Below are 21096 nucleotides of genomic sequence, written 5' to 3' on the forward strand. Positions count from 1 at the left end.
TGAGAGGGGAAAGATTTAAAAGGGATATAAGGGGCAACCTTTTCATGCAGAAGGTGGTGTGTGTATGGAATGATCTGCTGGGGGAAGGGGTGGTGGCTACTAAATTTACATTAATTTTAAAGACTTCTGGATGGTTAAATGAATAGGAAGGGGTTAGAGGGATATGGGCCAAGTGCTGACAAATGGGACTAGATTAGTTTAGGATATCTGGTCGGCATGGACAAGTTGGACCCAAAAGCTCTGTTTCTGTGCTGTACATCTAACACTATATGAATTATGAATAGGAGTAGTCCATTTGACCACTTGAGCCTGTTCTGCTATTTAATGATATCATGGCTGATGTGGCAGTGACCTCAACTCTACTTTTATATCAACGCACATTGAAGATCAAGATGAGGAATTTCTTGAGGGTAGTGAATCTGTGAACTTGTTTACTGTAGAGGGCTGTCAAAGGTGGGGCATTATTCAAGCCTGAGAGGTAGAATTTTAAGCAGTAAGGCAGTTGGAGTAAGGGGAAAAGGCAAGAATGTGGAGTTCAGGATTATTAGATCAGCATGATCTTGCTGAATCATGAAGAGGACTCAATGGGCCGAACAGACTCCTGCTCTTGAATCCTATTGTCTTATGGTAACCCCTGATTCACTTTAACTTCCTAGTTAGTCAAGAATCTATCTATCTGTTCCTTGAAAAGTTTATTACCCTGTCTTCCTCTCTGAGGGTGTAAGTTCACCATATTCATGACCCGCAGAGAAAAATTCTTTGTCTACTTAAAATGGAAAATACTTTTTTAATGTGAGCCCTAGTTCTGTCTCTTTCCAAGATAGAAACTTTCTTTTTGCATCTCTCATGTTAAGTCTGCTCAAAATCTTGGATTTTTCTGTAAGATTAGCTCTTATTCTTCTAAACTTCAACCTGCTCAATTTCCTCAAGTTCTTCATCCCTGGCATCTCAAGTGAACAGCATTTAATGCAATTATGCCCTTTCTAAATAAGGAACCCAAATTGAACATGGCACTCAGAATTTGGTCTCATCAGTGCTGTGACTTGTAGCAAAACATTGACTCTCTTTATGTACCCCTTGCAGTAAAATCCTTTCTTTATAAGGAAAGGTCGTCCCTGCAAATTAACTTTGTGCTTCAAATACCAGGACACAAATCTCTTAGAGGCTTGCAATATTTCTTAATTTACTAATGTGCATTTTAGATTTTTCATGCGAAAGTGGATGAGTTCACATTTGCCTACATTGTACTCAATGTGCCAAAGTGTTGCCCACTTATTTAACTATATCTCTTCTGACACCTTCCTCTTTATTTGTACTAATACTACATGTTCTTCAGACAATGAGACAAAAATTGCATAGTGTTCCAGGTGTGGTCTTAGCAAGGCACTGTACAATTGCAGCTTCTGCACTTGAATCCTCTCATTATGAAGGTTAATGTATCATTCACTTGTTACACCTACATCTTGCTTTTCACAATTGGTGTAGAAGGGCACCCAGGTTCCATTTTGCACCTCCCTCTTTACCAATCTATTTATCTTAGATACTGTGTATAGGTCAAGTTTTGAAGACTGTTCTCTTCAGCTGAAATTAGGAGATCACCTTTTTCACAAGGTATTGTTTGAGGGAATGAAATTCATGCTGGGCATGAGCCAAAAAATGGACAAACAAGCTAGATCTCTCTAAAATAAACAACAAAAGGAAAAAGAATTATGGCCATTATTGAATATTTATCTACAAAGTAACTGTCTCCATTCTGCCTTCTAGGGTAGAACGGTTCTGTCATACCATCTTCCACTTACCAGTATCATAAAATGCACGTAGGTCTACACATATGTATAAATGTTAACAGGCATACCGGCAGGTGGTCAGGCCATCTACTGGAGGTATTTGTACAACACGCAATTTCGTAAAATTAAAAAGAGGAGCAGTAAAAACAAAGAAACTGGTATTTTATTTACAAGAAAACACATGAAACTATTAATATGCAATAAACACTTTACATCAAAAAACTCTTCTCACCATATATCTCAAATATTATGGGACAACTGCTTAAAAGAAAAAATACAAGCAAAAGATCATTAGAATTCTTAAAATTAACTGCCCTCATCAGTTACACCACTGAATACTTCATTCCAGTTATCTGGGTCCAGGATATTGTCATATGGATCATCTTCTTCTGCACTCTCAAGGGAATCATCAATTGATTTGTCATCACTTCCATCTGACCATAAATAGTCATCCTCTATACCATTTAAAGCATTAGAAATTCCACATTTTTGAAGGCTTTGACAATTTCAGTTTTCATCTCCTTTCAGGACTCCACAATCCACTCACATGCAGTTGCAAGTAATTTCTTCCCTCTTCTTGCATCCAAGTATCCCATTTCTTCCATACTATGTCCTTAAAAGGTTTATTGATGCTAACATCCAGTGGCTGCACCATGCTTGGAAGGCCTGCAGGAATCATTGTAATGTCAGGATTGTTATCTCAAAGTTCACGGGTGACACTTTCCACTCTGTGATCTGAACATATCCCAAATCGGTAGGCTTTATTCCTTTCTAGGTTTACCTGGTCGCATATTCCAGACCTCTTTAATCCAAGTCTTGCAGCCACCTTCTTCTTCCACCCTTTTTGATGATGAGGACAACAATGCCTTTTGGGAATTTCTGTTTTGGGCAGAGTTTTCCACTTAAAAATCACCATAGGCTTTAACTTTGTTCCATCTGCCATACAACCATGTACCACAGTGAATCAACTCCTTTCATGAGCAGTTGTCTTAACTAAAATTGTTTTGGCTCCAATCTTATCCAAAGTTCTGTTCCCTGACATATCAAAGGTCGTTGGGGTTTTGTCCATATTGCTGATACATGAGAGCCTGTGCCCATTTTTCTTCCGACTTCTAACTACAAACCCTATTAACTTGTTAAGTTCTGCTGGTAGACGTTGGACAATTTTGGTTTTCTGTCAAAGCACTAAATCATACCTTTTCATAAACCTACTGCACCATCCAGCACTGGCTTGGAAATAGTCATAGAGTCATAGAGATGTACAGCATGGAAACAGACCCTTCGGTTCAACACGTCCTTGCCGACCAGATATCCCACCTAACCTAGTCCCATCTGCCAGCACCCGGCCCATATCCCTAAAAACCCTTCCTTTTCATATACACATCCAATTGCCTTTTAAATGTTACAATTGTACCAGCCTCCACCACTTCCTCTGGCAGCTCATTCCATAAACGTACCACCCTCTGTGTGGAAAAAGTTGCCCCTAAGTGGGCGGCACGGTGGCACAGTGGTTAGCACTGCTACCTCACAGCGCCTGAGACCCGGGTTCAATTCCCGACTCAGGCGACAGACTGTGTGGAGTTTGCACGTTCTCCCTGTGTCTGCGTGGGTTTCCTCCGGGTGCTCGGGTTTCCTCCCACAGTCGAAAGATGTGTAGGTCAGGTGAATTGGCCATGCTAAATTGCCCGTAGTGTTAGGTAAGGGGTAAATGTAAGGGTATGGGTGGGTTGCGATTCGGCGGGTCGGTGTGGACTTGTTGGGCCGAAGGGCCTGTTTCCACACTGTAAGTAATCTAATCTAATCTAAAGATCTCTTTTATAGCTTTCCCCTCTCACCCTAAACATATGCCCTCTAGTTCTGGACTCCGACCCCAGGGAAAAGACTTTGTCTATTCATCCTATCCATGCCCCTCATAATTTTGTAAATCTCTGAGGTCACCCCTCAGCCTCTGAAGCTCCAGGGAAAACAGCCCCATCCTGTTCAGCCTCTCTCTATAGCTCAAATTCTCCAACCCTGGCAACATCCTCGTGAATCTTTTCTGAACCCTTTCAAGTTTCACGTCCTTCCTATCGGAAAGATGTTAACAGAATTGCACACAATCATTGAATCCATCTTTTTTGTTTTTTGCTTCGTTTTTGGCACATATTCTTATACATAGTCGAGTGACTATGCTTTCATTCTGATGACACATAATTACTCAGTCAGCAATCTTTTCTTCTAGTTGTGGCCTCTTATTTAGCTTTCCTTGGTTGGCATTCTTCTGTTTAGGCATAACCTTTAACTGTGAGCTTTTTTCCTCCAATCTCCAACATGTTTTTCGGAAACGCAGAACTCTCTTGCAGCTACACTATTGTTCTTCTCTGCAACTTCAATAACTTTTAAACTGTACTATATACTTATTTCTTTGTGATGCCATTTTGTCAGAAACATTTGGGGCTTTTGGAGTAAGTTCAGAATACAACTGTACATGACACCTACTTCTATGAAACTGAGGCAACAGCGGGAAGACCAGTTCGAGGGCTGCCATATGGTACCGTAGATATTTGCATGCACACGTCAAATATGTATGTAAATATAACAAATATATACAGAATATATATAGTTATCAACATTCCGTTTCACAATTTTCAAATTGTGTTACGCAAATATATACTGTGCGTAACGTGATGATGCAGATATTGCATTTGAATCAAAATGTGCAAATCATGCCCTTTTAAGGCGGCATATATGGTTAGGAAGAGACCCCTGAAAAACTAGGGTTGACTTATATGCAAAGTATATGCAAAGTACCAGACTTTTTGGCCAGAAATAAGGGGTTGACTTGTACATGAGATTGACCAATACACAAGTATAAACAGTAATATAGAATCTGTCACATAGCTTGTATTGATATACATGATGTGGAGGTGCTGGTGTTGGACTGGAGTGTACAAAGTTTAAAAATCTCAACACCAGGTTATTGTAGTACTAGGAAAATAGTACTTCCAAATAAACCTTTTGGACTATAACCTGGTGTTTTGTTTTTTTTTTAAAACCTTGATGTAGTTAACTGTCTATGTAGCCTTTTATGTTTTAACACATACTCCTGATCATAATTTGATACTGTTATTGAATAACTTATTTTCGAATCTTTTGCAGACTGTGCATGTAGAATGTACATCTACTGGATTTGTTGAAGAAGTAAAGTGTGTAACAGACCAAAGGTTTAGGAGGTAAGGTGAATTCAATCCAATAGAACTTTGTTGTTATTAAGAAAGTGTTGTTGACATTGGAAAAGTCAGTTTAATCTGTAAACACTAAATTACCTTAGGAAGAAAAATAATCAGCACATCTATTTAATAGCTGGATAAATTCAGAAACAAAAATTTGCATTTCTATTTCTTATACTTCACTTGTAACTTTGACTTCTCCATTGAATTGCTTGAAATCTTTAACATTCTATGCACACCCATGTATGAACACTCACTCGGTCTCTTTTTAATGTTGTCTCTTGCATACATTTCGCATAGCTTGAGATCATGTAGTTGGGTGTCTCTAAATCTAACTACACATGGTCCTTTTTTTTGATAGGTGCTCAGATACATTGCATTTATTCGGGATCTCCAATAACATTGGAGAGGGCTGATGATAATGGAGATTGTTGCCCTTTTGAAAAGACATGGGGACAGAAACTCAGTTTAGATTTTAGGATACAGAGATTGCAAATTTAGTGTGATGAGATATGTGTAATTTTTGTTTCAGAATTTGGGAATTTAAACTCATGGCACGTGGCTGTTCATCTAATTTTGTGAATTGGGTTTAATAATTAACTGGATCAGTCTTTTCGAAACCATGGTTTTAAAGCAGTATGTACCTCTCAATATTATTGAAATTTACTTTATTATCGGGTTTTATATTGGGGAAAGAAAACATGCAAACCTTAAAGCAAGCTAATGTCTTTTAATGATCAAAGATTGATTTTTAGCTGAGAAAAACTCAGATTGGAAAGCTTTTAGGTATTTCAAAGGAGACCTCGTGGAAGTCGGATACAAGTATAGTTTCTGGCAGAAAAGTTGACTTGTTCAGAGCAGTTAGGGAAATAAGTTACCTTTGTGAAATAATTTAGTTACTTAAACTTCAAGATCAGGAGTATTTGGTTAGAAATCTGCATTGATAATTTCAGAAACTGAGCAAGTCTAAGCGCTCATTTGAGAGTATGCTCGAGGGGAAGATCTCCCAAGCTTGAGAGGCTGGAACTGAAGAGACAGTTAAATCAAAATCTACAGATTTGATAGGGAAGGGATTTCTCCGCACTTTGATTTAACTATGAAGTTATGATTTTGGGAAGTCGATGGGATTATATTTGTTCATGTGTTTTTGAAACAACTTTAAATGGTTATATTTAGCTTATTTTGATGATTTCCTTTGTACAATAAATTTTGTTTGCAAAAACATGCAGCCATGTTCTAATTTTTGAATAAATGATTGCCTTTACAAATTTCCAAAAAAAACCTTATCAAATCAAATTTAGTTGTTGGATCTGGTTTGTTCAATAATAATATCAACTAGATTTATAAGATTAATCTTGGGTTTTAATTTTATTACATCTTGTATAATCTAAATGTATTCACAGATGACTTTTTACTTCCCTCCTAATGTATGTATCTCCACATATATTTGCACTTGAGGATTATGCAGAATGCACTGCACAAAACCAGGCCTTTTAACTTTTGAACCATCTCAACAGTAGAAGTATTAAATCTCCACTCCATCCTCCTCATTGCTGTTGTTTACCTCATCCTCTACAGCTAATTCAATTACTTTTTCCCATTTTAAGTACTTAACTCTCTTCTCTTTGAATACATCTATACTATCCATGTCAATGATGCTTCCCCACTTGTGGTAGAAAATTTTGCATTCCCTTCATTTTTAGGTAAAGGTTGTTCGATTAATTCTTTAGTGGATTTATTAGCAACTACCTTGCATTTATAAGCTTTGTTTTGAATTCTCAAGTGGAAGCAACATCACTATATCTACCAATCCATTTGTAACTTTGAATGTCTAAAATTTATTGGTGAGACAATTAATAGATTTTTCACAAACTGTTCTAGTCCAGTTAGAATACTGGCATCTACCCAATATGTGGAAAATCGCCCAGATGTGTCTTGTACATGAAAAGCAGGACAAATCCAACCCCACCAATTACCTCCCCATCAGTTGACACTCTACCATCAGTAAAAGTAATGAAAGCGCTATCAACCTGTTTAGCAATAACCTCCATAACATGCAGTTTGGGTTCTGCCAGGGCCTAATGCCGTTGCAGCCTTTAATCAAACATGGACAAAACAGCAGAAATTCAGAGGTGAGGTAAAAGTGCCAGCCCTACATCATGGCTGCATTTGACCAAGTGAGACATCAAGGAACCCTAGCAAAACTGGAATCAGTGTTTATCAGGGGCAAACTCAGATGGTTGAAACCATACCTGACAAGTAGGAAGATAGCTGTGGTTGTTGGAGGTCAGTCATAGTCCTAGAGATGTACATCATGGAAACAGACCCTTTGGTCCAACTTGTCTGTATCGACCAGATATCCTAACTTAATTTAGTACCATTTGCCAGCACTTGGATCATATCTCTCTCTCTCAACCCTTCCTACTCCGACTCATCCAGATGCCTTTTAAATACTGCAATTATACCAACCTCCTCCACTTCCTTTGGCAGCTCATTCCATACATGTACCACTCTCTGCGTGAAAACGTTGCCCCATGGTTCCCCTCAAAACCTTTCCACTCACCTTTAAACTTGTGGCCTCTAGTTCTGGACTCCCCCACCCCAGGGAAAAGACTTTTGTCTATTTATCCTATCCATGCCCTTCATAATTTTAGAAACCTCTATAAGGTCACCCCTCAGCCTTCGATACTCCAGGGAAAACAGCCCCAGTCTATGCAGTTTCTCCCTAAAGCTCAAATCCTGCAGACCTGGCAACATCCTTGCAAATCTTTTCTGAACCCTTTCAAGTTTCACAACCTCCTTCCGAGAAGGAGACCAGAGTTGTATGCAGTATTCCAAAAGTGGCCTAACCAGTGTTCTTTACAGCCACAACATAGCCTCCCAACTCCTATACTTAATGCTCTGACTAATAAAGGAAAGCATACCAAAAGCTGCCTTCACTATCCTATCTACCTGCGACTCCACTTTCAAGGAACTATGAACCTGCACTCCAAGGTATCTTTGTTCAGCAACACTCCTTAGGACCTCACTATTTAAATGTATAAGTCCTACTCTGATTTGCTTTTCCAAAATGCAGCACCTCCCATTTAGATAAATGAAACTCCATCTGCCACTCCTCGTCCATTGGCCCATCTGATCAAGATCTCATTGTACTTTTGAGGGGACCTTCTTTGCTGTCCACTACACCTTCAACTTTGGTGTCATCAACAAACTTACTAACTATACCTCCTATGTTTACATCCAAATCATTTATATAAATGATAAAATGCAGTGGACCCAACACCGCATGCCACTAGTCACCGGTCTCCAGTTTGAAAACCAACCCTCCACCACCACCCTCTGTCTTCTACCTTTGAGCCAATTCTGTATCCAAATGACTAGTTCTCCCTGTACTCCATGAGGTCTAATTTTGCTTACCATCCTCCCATGGGGAACCTTGCCAAACGCCTTAATGAAGTCCATATAGATCAAGTCTACTGTTCTGCCTTCATCAATCCTCTGTTACTTTCTTTAAAAAAACACAATCAAGTTTGTGAGACATGATTTCCCATGCACAAAACCATGCTGACTAAAGCTGATCAGTCCTTGCCTTTCCAAATATGTCAATCCTGTCCCTCAGGATTCCCTCCAACAACCTGCCCACCACTGACATCAGGCTCAGTTTTATAGTTCCCTTGCTTTTCCTTACCACCTTTCTTCAATAGTGGCACCACGTTAGTCAACCTACAGGCTTCTGGCACCTCATTTGTGACTGTTGATCACACAAATAATCTCAGCAGGGGGCCTAGCAATCACTTCCCTAGCTTCCCAGAGTTGTAGGGTACACCTGATCAAGTCATTGAGGTTTATCCACTTTTCTGCATTTCAAGACATCCAGCACCACCCCCTCTAATATGAGCATTTTTCAAGAAATCACCATCTATTTCCCCATATTCTACATCTTCTATGTTCTTTTCCACAGTAAACACTGCAAAATACTTGTTTAGTATCTTCCCCCATCTTCTGCGGGTCACACACAGGCCGCCTTGCTGATCTATTTTCTCTGTAGTTACCTCTTGTCCTTAATATATTTATAAAATCCCATTTGCTTCTCCTTAACCCTGTTTGCCAAAGCTATCTCATCCCCTTTTTGCACTCCTGATTTCCCCCCTCAGTACAGAAAACCTCGATTATCTGAATGGGGTGGGCAGGCACTGTTTCATTTGGATAACTGATTATTCAGTTAATTGACTTCCTCTGGAGGTCTGCTTTCTGTGAAGTCTGCACCCCGTTCAGGAGAATTGGTAGCAGCACACTGTGCACAAATGCCCCCCCCCCCCCCCCACCCCCCAACCAAACCAATGCGAGGCAGCCAGACTGGACATCAACGGGAAGATTGCTGCTGCCTTTGTGGGGTGAGTCTCCAAATACAGTGCGCACATGCACACGCACAACTTTTTGACAGGTTCCACCTCTGCCCTGTGCAGGAAAATCATGGGGGGGATTATCTGTGGAAGGGGGCTTTACAGTTCACCCCTGTGCAGAACTCCAGGTAAAGTGTAGGGGGAAGTGAGAGAGGGGGTGGGATGTCAGTCATTTAAAGACTCTGTGCCTGCACTGTCCAGGAGTGTTCTCGGCAGCATTTCAGTGAGCTGAGTTCATTTTTAATCATTATACCATAAACAAAAGATGCGCAGGGTTAAAAAGTTCTTTGCTGTAATGTTTTGATCAGGACCTTGAGATCCCCTTCGGATAATTCAAAATTCAGATAATTGATGTTCAGATAATTGAGATTCCTCTATACTCCTATGCACTTATACTCCTAAGGATTCACTAGATCTACCCTGTCTACACCTGAACATATGCTTTTTTTTTTAACCAAAAATTCAATTTCTCTAGTCATCCAGCATTCCCTACACCTATCGGCCTTTCCTTTCACCTTAACAGGAATATACTGTCTCTTGTTATCCCATTTCTGAAGGCTTCCCATTTTCCAACCACCCCTTTACCTGCAAACATCTTCCCCCAATCAGCTTTAGTTCTTACCTAATACCATCAAAATTAGCCTTCCTCCAATTTAGGACTTCAACTTTTACATCTGGTCACTATTTTAAAACCAATAGAATTGTCGTCGCTGGCTCCAAACTGCTCCCCTACTGACACCTCAGTCACCTGCCCTGCCTAATTTCCCAGGAGTAGATCAGGCTTTACACCTTCTCTAGTAGGTACATCCACCTACTGAATCAGAACATTTTCTTGTACACACTTAAATTCCTCTCCATCTAGACCCTTAATACTATGGCAGTCCCAGTCTATGTTTGGAAAGTTAAAATCCCCTACCATAACCATCTATCATTCTTCCAGATAACTGAGATCTCTTTTAAAAATCTGTTTCTGTCCTTCCTGCTGACTATTGGGGGTGTCTATAGTGCAAGCCCAATAAGATGATCATCCCTTTCTTATTTCTCAGTTCCACCTAAATAACGTCCCTGGATATATAATCCCAGGAATATCTTCCTGAAGTACAGCAGTAATGTTATCTCATCAAAAATGCCACTTCCCGCCTCCTCTCTTGCCCTGCCTTTCTATCCTTCCTATAGCATATGTATTCTGGTATATTAAGCTGCCAGTCCTGTCCATCCCTGAGTTATGTTTGTGTAATTGCTATGATATCCCAGTCCCATGTTCCTAACAATGCCCAGAGTTCACCTGCCGCCTTTGTTAGGCCTCTTGCATTGAAGTAAATGCAGTTTAATTTATCAGTACTCCCCTGTTCACTGCATTGACCCTGTTTGACCTGACTGTTTGTTTGGCTCGCTCCTTTTCCCACCTGTACCAGTGTCAGATTGATCTCTTTCCTCACTATCTCCCTGGATCCCACCCTCCACTTCTTACTAGCCTAAATCCACCTGAGCAGCTGTAGCAAATTTCCCTGCCAGTATATTCGTGCCCTTCCAATTCAGGTGCAGTTTGTCCTTATGCATGTCACTTCTACCTCAGAGATTGCAATGATCCAAAAATGTGAACCCCCCCCCCCCCCCCCCCCCACCCCATGCACCAGCTCCTCAGCCACACATTCATCTGCTCTATCCTCCTATTCTTCAGTTGCAGAGTTCCTCAGGCTAGTATCCTAGACCCAACCATTTTCAGCTGTTTCATTAATGACCTTCCCGCCATCATAAAGTCAGAACTGGTGTTCACTGATGACTGTACAATGCTTAGTACCATTCACAATGTCTCAAATACTGAAGCTGTTCATGTTCAAATGTAACAGGATTTGGACAATATTCAGGCTTGGGCTGACAAGTGGCAAATAACATTTTTGGCATTCTTGGCATTTAGTGTGTTACTATTATTGAATACCCCATTGTCAAACTCCTGACGGTTGTCATTGACAAGAAACTCCAATTGGATTCATCACACAAATGCATTGACTACAGGAGCAGGTCAGAGGCTAGGAATACTGTAGCAAGTAACTCATCTCCTACCTCCCCAAAGCCTGTCCACAATCTACGCAGCACATGTCCAGGAATGTGATGGAATATTCCCCTCTTGCCTGGATGAGGGTAGCCTTAAAAACACTCAAGAAGCTTGACACTATCTAGGGCAAAGTGGCCCACTTGATTGACAGTACATTCACAAACATCAACTCCCTCCAGCACTGTGTGCACAATCTACTAGATGCACTGCAGAAGTTCACTAAAGATCCTCAGACAGCACCTTCTAAACCTACTACCACTTCCATCTCGAAGGACAAAGGCAGCAGATAAATGGGAACACCACTAATCTCAAGGTCCCCTCTCAGACACTTACCATCCTGACATGGAAGGAACAGTGATATTTTTCCCTGTCGCTGAGTCAAAAACTGGAATTCCCTCCCTTAGGACATTGTGGTTCAACCCTCAACAGGTGGACTGGAGCAGTTGAAGAAGGCAGCTTGCCCTCCTCTTTTCAAGGGCAACTCAGGACTGCTGAGACTCTAGAAGGCTCTGGTCAGACCACATTTGGAGTATTGTGCGTAGTTTTGTGCCCCACATCTCAGGAAAGGTGTTTTGGCCCTGGGGCATGTTCAGAGGAAATTTACGAGAATGATCCCAGGAATGAGAAGCTTTAACACCACTAATCTCAAGGTCCCCTCTCAGACACTTACCATCCTGACATGGAAGGAACAGTGATATTTTTCCCTGTCGCTGAGTCAAAAACTGGAATTCCCTCCCTTAGGACATTGTGGTTCAACCCTCAACAGGTGGACTGGAGCAGTTGAAGAAGGCAGCTTGCCCTCCTCTTTTCAAGGGCAACTCAGGACTGCTGAGACTCTAGAAGGCTCTGGTCAGACCACATTTGGAGTATTGTGCGTAGTTTTGTGCCCCACATCTCAGGAAAGGTGTTTTGGCCCTGGGGCATGTTCAGAGGAAATTTACGAGAATGATCCCAGGAATGAGAAGCTTTAACATGTGAAGAGAGTTTGAGGACTTTGGATTTCTACTGCTTGGAGTTTGGAAGGATGGGGGGGATGGGGGGGAGGGGAGCGGAATGCAAATGAAACATACAGAATACTGAATGGACTGGACAGAGTAGATGTTGGAAAGATGTTTCCATTTATAGGAGAGACTAGGACCTGAGGGATAGCCTGGAGTAAAGGGAGGACTTTTTTAGAACAGTAAAGGTGAAACTTCAGCCAGAGAGTGGTGAATCTATGGAATTCATTGTCACAGAAGGCTATGGAGGCCAGGTCATTGGGAATATTTAAGATAGGTTCTTGAGTATCAAGGGTTATGGGGAGAAGGTGGGAGAATGGGGTTGAGAACCTTGTCAGCCATGATTGAGTGACAGAATAGACTCGATTGGCTAATTCCTGCTCCGATGTCTTATGGGCAATAAATGCTGGCTGACCGTGATACTCACGTCCCACACGTGAATAGATTTTTTAAAAAAACTACATTTAAATTAAATTATTTAGGTTAAAACTTGGTTTTGCTTCATTTTAATAACTGCATTAATTTCTATTATTGACTTATTAAACTTCCTTGCTTAGAATGCAAATGTGTGCGTATAATGACACAAGGGGAAGAAAATTATAGTATTTTTTCTTAAATCCATTTCTAAAGAAAAATCCATCACTAATGCTTGAATTCAACCTATGTTCTGAAAATGTGTTGCTGGTTAAAGCGCAGCAGGTCAGGCAGCATCCAAGTAACAGGAATTTTGACATTTCAGGCACAAGCCCTTCATCAGAAATGCTGATACTTCCTGTTACTTGGATGCTGCCTGACCTACTGTGCTTTAACCAGCAACACATTTTCAGCTCTGATCTCCAGCATCTGCCGACCTCACTTTTTACTTCAACCTATGTTCCTTTGATTAGATTTTTTAAAAATGGCTGTTCCACTCACTTAGTTGGTAAACTTTGACCATGATCTGCTAAATAATTTAACTGGAATATTTATAGCTGAAGTTACTCCCGAGAGAGAAGAAAATACATGATACTTTCTGGGCTTTGGGGAAAGGCAGAGGAGTGGCACTGGATGATTTACTTTTATATAGTGCCCTCGAACATCATAAGCCAATTGATATCCTGTGGTGTAACTATTCTATGAATTCACTTTCATTATTGAAATTCTCCATTCCATTTTAGTACATGTAAAATATTTATGATTTATTATTTGGGGGATAATCTGAAAATAAATGTTTGTGAAAACACCAAAGATTTTCCACTGTACTTTTATATACTGTTGATTAGCACTTTATATTACTCTCAATTGATAATTTTGGATGCAATCTTTTAATCATTTCCTTGTCCAGGAGGAGCAAATTTTATGCCAATTGTTCAGAATATAGCATGTTTCCTGACTAGACTTAATTTTATAAGGAGAATGTATTGCATCTGACTTTATAAATTTGGATCATGGCAAAAGTGTGTGAACCAAAAATGAAAGCAAATATTGGGTATTGGAGTAGATCTTGTGAACTTGCTGCCATTTCATAATCTCCTACAGTGCCACTAACTAATCCTGATGGTGTCATGGTGATGCTCAAGATGTTTGGGAGTTGCTCAGTTTGTATCATGACATTTAGTTCTACTTCATCACTGCCACACATTCTTTCTTTCTCCAACACTCCATATCTGGATGAACTGAAGCTTTCTCTGATTGAAGACAAAACTGTTATGTTCAGCACCTGCTACAAACTCCATTCCCAGCCACAGATTTCACATCTGCCTGGCTACTGCCTCTCTCTGAACCAATCTGTTTCTAACTGTTGTCCTATTTTGATCCCGCTTCGGATGTTTATTTCAAAGAATGAATACCTTTGTTTTAATATCATTCCTGTCACATCTGTATCAGCCAAAATCCTGAAAACCTCATCTATACTTCTGTGACGATTCAAAACTCTCCTGGTCAGCTTTCCCTTCCTACTGTTCATAAATAAGTTCATCTAAAGTTCTGATATGTGTTCTAACTCTCTTGAAATCCTCTTTACCAGTCACTTTCCTGACTCCTCTGTCCCCGTCCCAGCCCTTGTGATTTAACCAGGGAATTTGGGAGACTGTGTTTTAAAGTACAGTAAAGGTATTGTTACCTCATGTTTAGGTTCTTTCCACTGCTGAGGCTCAGTTGTTTGAAATATAAAACTATGTTACACCATGGTCTATCTTTTATCCTCTAAAATTTGTACTTGGAATTCTTTATAAAAGTCAATGATCTGTTTAATTTGACAAGTAGATCTCAATGTTGGATAAAGAAAGTTGCCTAAAGTATACATTAAGCTTTAATTTCTATTTTCACTTCTACCTCTTTCTAGCTGTCGTTCAGTTGAAATGGAAGAATTGAAGTTCTGGAAATTTGAAGGAATTATGGTTTTGCTGGGGGTGATCTTTGCCATCATTGTTTTGTTTAGACAACGAACCCTAGATAGACGTGCAGAACAAAAAGTGCAACGACAACTTGGGGTGATTTAATTAATTCATAACTTTATTGATGTTTGAAATTTTTTTGGGAAGAGAGAGAATACCTTGCTTTCTGAATTAACCTTTCCTGTTGTGTTGATCCTCAGTGCTGTGTTTATTCCATAAGATTTGACCCATGTACGTTGCAGAAAAGCAATGATTCACATTTTTGTTTTATTTCAAATGTTGCTTTCCAGATGGTATAAATATTGAGATGTAATTAGATAACACAACCACTACTAGTGAGACGATGTACAATATTTATATGGTGAAATTAATGTAATAAATTTTATTTGTGTAGAAAATTAATAAAATGGTTTGAAATGATCTGTATTGTTTTGTCACATTTTTACAAGATTTACTTGAAGTAACATTTTTGTATAAAACTAATGAAATTGCTCATAGGCACTGGTACAGTTCTTGTACTAGTGACTTTTTTTGTACTTTGTGCTGAATAACTTTGTATTCCTTCCACACTGTGCTCAACCCAACCGTGCTCCCCCCACCTCCCCACCCCAAAAAAAAGCAAGCATGTAAGTTTCATGTTATACAATGCAATGTTGAATACTTGTATGTTGCCTCTTAGGCATTGTTTGTGTGGAATAAAGTTATTCAAACTTTCAGTAGTTTTTGAGAAATTGCTGCATAGATAATGGTCCAACAGGTTTATTTGAAATCACTCAAGCTTTCTGAGCACAGCTCCTTCGTCAGATGCAGAGAGAGAGCACAGCACACAGTTTATAGGCAGAGATTAAAGGATCATACAAGAGGTATGAGTGGAGTGTCAGATAATAAGTCTTTGCAGGTGACCATTAGTGTTAGATGTTGTGTAGAGTGTCGGGGGGGAATTCAAGATGACAGTGGCCCTGTAGGTCTGCCTTGCCGAGCTCTGCACCAGAGCTCAGACAAAGTGGTGCACTCACCCTCCCTTTATTACCTATTGTAGTAGAAATTGTTAATTTTTGACCCCCAGAATTGTTCCATGTTAGTTTAAAAATCATTAGAAAAATGACTAAAGGGAAAGGACCACGAGGATCACAACCAGCAGGGCACTTCCCTGTAGCAACGGACATGCCCGCAGCCGCAACGAACACCCCAGGGGACTTACCTGTGGAGCAGAGCCTGGTCGCTGAGTTCGTGAAACTCCGAGAAGATCGATACAGCAATGGAGGAGACCTGGGCCATGCTGGAACCGATCTCGGGTCATGCTGCAGAAGCATGGCCAGGGGATTCAGTGTCTCAGGCAGCACGCCGTGGAGGTGAGACAATGGACTGCAGCCTCTGAAACTGCAGTAGAATCTTCAGCAGGTCGGGTCCATGTCCTAGAATGGCAGGTACTGGCCTTGGAGGAGCAGGTTGACGACCTCTAAAATAGAGGCCGTTGGAAGAACATTCATTTGGTGGAGCTTCCGGAACGGGAGGAAGAAGGCCAGCTCGTCAGCTTCTTGCAGCAATGGCTCCCGCAGTTTTTGAAGCTGGAGGTCAAGGCAGGCTGCGTGCCGGTCAAACAGGCCCACCAGGTTGCAGTGTACAGGCTCAGATTGAAACAACGTCCCCACCTGGTCCTAGTGCAACTCCAGCATGAGAAAGATAAGCAAATGATGTTGGAAGCCTCCAGAGCACTGGGGTAGGATCCACAGGCTGATATACAAAGGATCACGAATTATGATTTTCCAAGACTCTTCTGTGGGCGTGATTCACAAGAGCAAGGCGTTTGATGGGGTAAAAATATGGCTGAGGGTCTTGAATATCCAGTATTCTGCAAGATATCCGGCAATATTATGTTTCAGCCATAGAGTGTCCATGTTTAATTTTGACTCACTGGAAAAGGCAAAGGACTTCCTGAATGCTTTAAAATAGACTGGCTGGCTCAAATAATATGGACAAAAATATTTACTTTGTTTTTCTTTATAATTTGCCTGGCTTACCTGGTTGTTGGGGGACATTTTTTTAATATAAGTGGGGTCCGAACTTTTTTTTTTCTCTCCTCCTCTATGCTTTTCCATTATCCTTTGGTTTTTTTTCTCATCACTTCCTGTTTGTGTTTCTCTCTTGGTATGGGATTAGGAGTGGGAGGGGTTATATATTTCTTTTCTACCAGGAGTCCCTAGGGTTACAGTATAGATGGGATGGGTTGAGTGCCCACTTTTACCTTTCTTATTAAAAGATATGTGTAATGTTTCTTTGTGTTGTCTGAGGCGGGGTGCATAGCTTCAGCTAGGAGGAGCCATGGAGGGGTTAGTGGGTAGTATGAGTGCCCTGTGGGCAAGGGGAAAAGGCTTCTTTTTAATTTGTGTTATATGTTTGTCTGTTGTAGAAGTAGTTGTTAGAAATTTGATTTGGTAGTTTTGGTAGTTGTATTTTTAAATTTATAGGAACTGTTTATGTTTTTACTTGGAGCGCTATAAATAGGGTTCTTCCTCCCGGGTGGGGTCACGGACTGCTATGGCTACCCATTCATTTAAATGGTGCACCTGGAATGTTAAGGGAGTCATTGACCGATTAAGGAAAAAAGATATTTTCAAGCCTTATAAAAGAGAGGGTCGATATAGCCTTGCTGCAAAAAACACATCTAACCAATAAGGAGCACTTGAAGTTATAGTAGGGAGGGTTCAGACAGGTGCTCTTCTCATCCTTTAATTTGAAAAGTAGAGGAGTTGCTATACTTATCCAGAAGAATCTCCCATTTCAACTGTTAGACCAAATTAAGGATGAACATGGGCAGTTTATGATTCTTAAAGCTTTAATATATGGAGAGGAGTATGGAATTTTAAATATATATTGCTTCCCGGCACAATGCTTCAAATTTTTAATGGATGCACTTTCCAGTTCGGGCCTTGGGGCGCATCATAGGGGGAGACTTTAATCGTCTTATTGACCCGAAGTGGACAGGATGCCTTGGGGTCTTGTGGCATGTCCCTGCAATCCAGGCAGCTGGTGGACCTGAATGGAGCTGGGGCTGGTGGATATGTGGAGATGTCTTCAACCTGAAGGTAGGGAGTTCACCTTTTTCCCTGACCCACATAAGTACGATACTAGGATTGACAAGTTTTTTTTGTCCCATCAACCTTTTTGAATTCAGTGCTGTCTTGTAGAATCCGGAATAGTCATTTCCGATCATGCGGCAGTGTACGTGGAGGCCAAAGCCAGAGGTATTGGGACAGGCTAGTGGCACTGGCACATCCATCCTTTCCTCCTAAAGGATAGTAAATTTATAGAGGATATTTCGAAGGAATTTAAAATCTTTTGGGACATTAATTTGGGTACGGACAAGAATCTGGGAGACTGCCAAGACCTGTACACAGGGTTTGCTTCTTTCTGACTCAGTGACCTGGAAGTGGCAGGGGGGAGAGCAGCAGCATTTGTCCGAGGCTCATCTGAAGGCAGCTGAGTTAGCATACTTTGACAGACTGTCTGTCTGTAACCAAATTGCAGTGGATTACAACCCTCGGGCCTACTTTGAATACAGCGCTCACCCAGACAGCAAAGAGGGAAATCTCTTTTGTGGAACAGGTTATTTGAGTGTGGTGATAAACTGGGTCGGTATCTATCGTACCTGGCCAGAATGACGCAGGTCCCCCCAATCTATCACATCCATTAGAGAGACTGCTGGTACTCTTACTTGTGATGCGAAAAAGATTAATGCAGCATTTAGGAAGTTCTACTCTGAGCTGTACTGGTTGGAGGGCTGTGAAGACAGATTGGAGAAGATGGAGTCCTTTTTAAAGACCCTGGACTTTCCAGGTTTAACTTCAGGGCAGGTGTCTTTTCTGACTGCCCCTCTGACAATCCAGGAAATACAGGAAGCAGTGAGGCAGCTCCAGAGTGGTAAAGCATCTGGCCCAGACTGATATCAAAGTGAGTTTTAGAAGGGGTTTATAGACATGCTGGCCAGGTCACTGTTGGATATCTACAATTACTTGTACAGTCAGGACTGCCTTCCATCCTCTCCGAGAGAAGCAAATATTTCTCTTACCTTCAAGAAAGGGAAAGCCCCAGAGGATTGCACTTCATACGGTCCCATATCATTATTGAATGTGGATTTTAAAATTCTGTCGAAAATGCTGGTATTGAGGTTGGAGAGAAGTTACTCAAGAAGAGAAGACAGGACCTTCGGTGCAGGGAGGATCTTCCAATAGTTTGGTTGTGTAGAATAGCGCTGGTCAAAATGCATGTTATTCTTCATTTATTATATCCCATGTGAATGCTCCTTTTGATGCTGCCTAGGCAAGCACTATGGAGGCTTGGATCTTTCATCTGGCATCAAAAGAGGCCTCATATTAAGCTGGATAAATTGCATATTCCACAGGAGGTGGGAGGTTTGGATTTTCTGGATTTTAAGAAATATCAATTGAGTTCCTTACTATTGTATGTGGCTGACTGGGCTTGCCAGGACCCGTAGTCAATTTGGTTGGACATAGAGGCTTCCCTGGCAAAATGGCCCCTCATCAATTTGTTGTTAATTGTCAAGATGAAGACTGTTATGGACCACTGCAGAAATCTAATTGTCCTTAACACGGTTAAAGCATGGAGAATGATGTGGCAAGGTGGGGGCAACTTACAAAAAATTTGCCTTTTCACTCCCGTAGTTGGTATGTCAGGATTCTGTCCGGGGTTGATGGACCCTGGCTTTAAGCTCTTGGAGTCTGGAGGAGTCCCTGTTTGGGAGATTTAATTGACGGGGAGATCGTGATGTCTTTCAAGCAGCTGAGTCAGAAATATGAGCTATCCAGGAGGGGCCTTTTTCATTACTTTCAGATGAGGGAGTTTACAGAAAAAGACTACATTGATGGTTAGTCCCTATAAGTCTGATAATGGAGAGGAGAGTGGTTTGGTCTATGGGTGCTCTCTTGGTCAGCACCCTCTATTACCTGCTTGGACGTAATGTTTTGAAGGACACTGAGCGACTATGCAGAATCTGGACTCAGGAATTGGGGGTGGAAATCTCATCAAAGGCATGGGAGGATATTTGGGAGAACGTAAGGAAGATTTTGATTTCCAACAGGATGCATACTATGAAACTGAAGATACTCCACAAGGCTCATTTAGCAATGGAACGGCTTGCAAAATTTAAGACAGGAACATTCCCAATGTGCCCCATATGTAAAACTGATGGCACTCTTACTCATTGCTTGTGGTCATGCCACAAGCTTCGTAGGTATTGGGGTGCCGTAGTGAGTGTTTTGGAAGGGGTCTTGGAAACTGAGGTTAAGGTGGATTTGGTGTCCCTTCTTTTGGGCTGGCCAAATCTCCCTCCTTTGAATGTGTATGGGAAGAAAGTATTTAATATTCTTTCATTCTGTGCATGGAAGAACATTCCAATGAGTTGGGTGTCGGAGAATACCCCAAGAATCCTGGGGCGGCGTAGATTAGTTATGGAGCACATCTCCCTAGCCTTCCTTAAGAGTATGGTGCACCAGAAAATGGAACTGTTTTATCGAGCATGGCAGCCCTTTCTGAATTATGTAGCTGCAGCCTTGTTGACTATATTGGTCATAGGCCTTTGTGTAGTCATGAGCGCTATGTCTGGGGGACCCCTGGGAGAAGGAATCCCAAACAAATATGTGTTTGCCAACTGATGCTCTTGCTGTAGGGAGCTTTGGTGGGATTTCGCTGAGTCTGGTAACTTAACTGAATGTAATTTAATTTACCTTGGTTTAATTTCGGTTTTTTTTTTAGTTACTTATTGAATTGTAATTTTTGTAGGTTTGTTCTTTTCCCTCCCCTCAGTTGTTTGTGAAGCAGAGTAATGGTTTGTTTACTGTTATTGTCGTTATATTATAAGGTTGTTATACTGTTTTGTAGTGATTTTGTAATTTTGTGAAAATTTTATCATTTTTTTCTCAATAAAATATTTACAAAAAAATTAAAGTCAGTGTCAGCACTGTTCTGTTATGACTCAGGCGACTGACTGTGTGGAGTTTGCACTTTCTCCCCGTGTCTGCGTGGGTTTCCTCCGGGTGCTCCGGTTTCCTCCCACAGTCACAAAGATGTGCGGGTCAGGTGAATTGGCCATGCTAAATTGCCCGTAGTGTTAGGTAAGGGGTAAATGTAAGGGTATGGGTGGGTTGCGCTTCGGCGGGTCGGTGTGGACTTGTTGGGCCGAAGGGCCTGTTTCCACACTGTAAGTCTAAGTCTAAGTCTAAGTCTAAGTCTAAGACCTGCAGGCAGTGTG

General features: G+C 41.1%; 1 protein-coding gene across 5 annotated transcripts in view; it reads left to right on the top strand.

Moving 5' to 3' along the window:
* Positions 1–15544, top strand: part of LOC132827999 (protein JTB-like) — a 35199-nt gene extending 19655 nt beyond the window's left edge. For all 5 annotated transcript variants that reach the window (XM_060844873.1, XM_060844893.1, XM_060844856.1 and 2 more), the window contains exons 5-6: positions 4926–4999; positions 14777–15544. In XM_060844873.1, coding sequence (XP_060700856.1) covers positions 4926–4999; positions 14777–14933 — 231 coding nt within the window. In that variant the 3' untranslated portion in view covers positions 14934–15544. The remainder of the gene's footprint in view (positions 1–4925; positions 5000–14776) is intronic.
* Positions 15545–21096: the final 5552 nt, after the last annotated feature.

The sequence above is a fragment of the Hemiscyllium ocellatum genome, chromosome 2 (genome assembly GCF_020745735.1).
Source record: "Hemiscyllium ocellatum isolate sHemOce1 chromosome 2, sHemOce1.pat.X.cur, whole genome shotgun sequence".
NCBI classification, from domain to species: Eukaryota; Metazoa; Chordata; class Chondrichthyes; order Orectolobiformes; family Hemiscylliidae; genus Hemiscyllium; species Hemiscyllium ocellatum.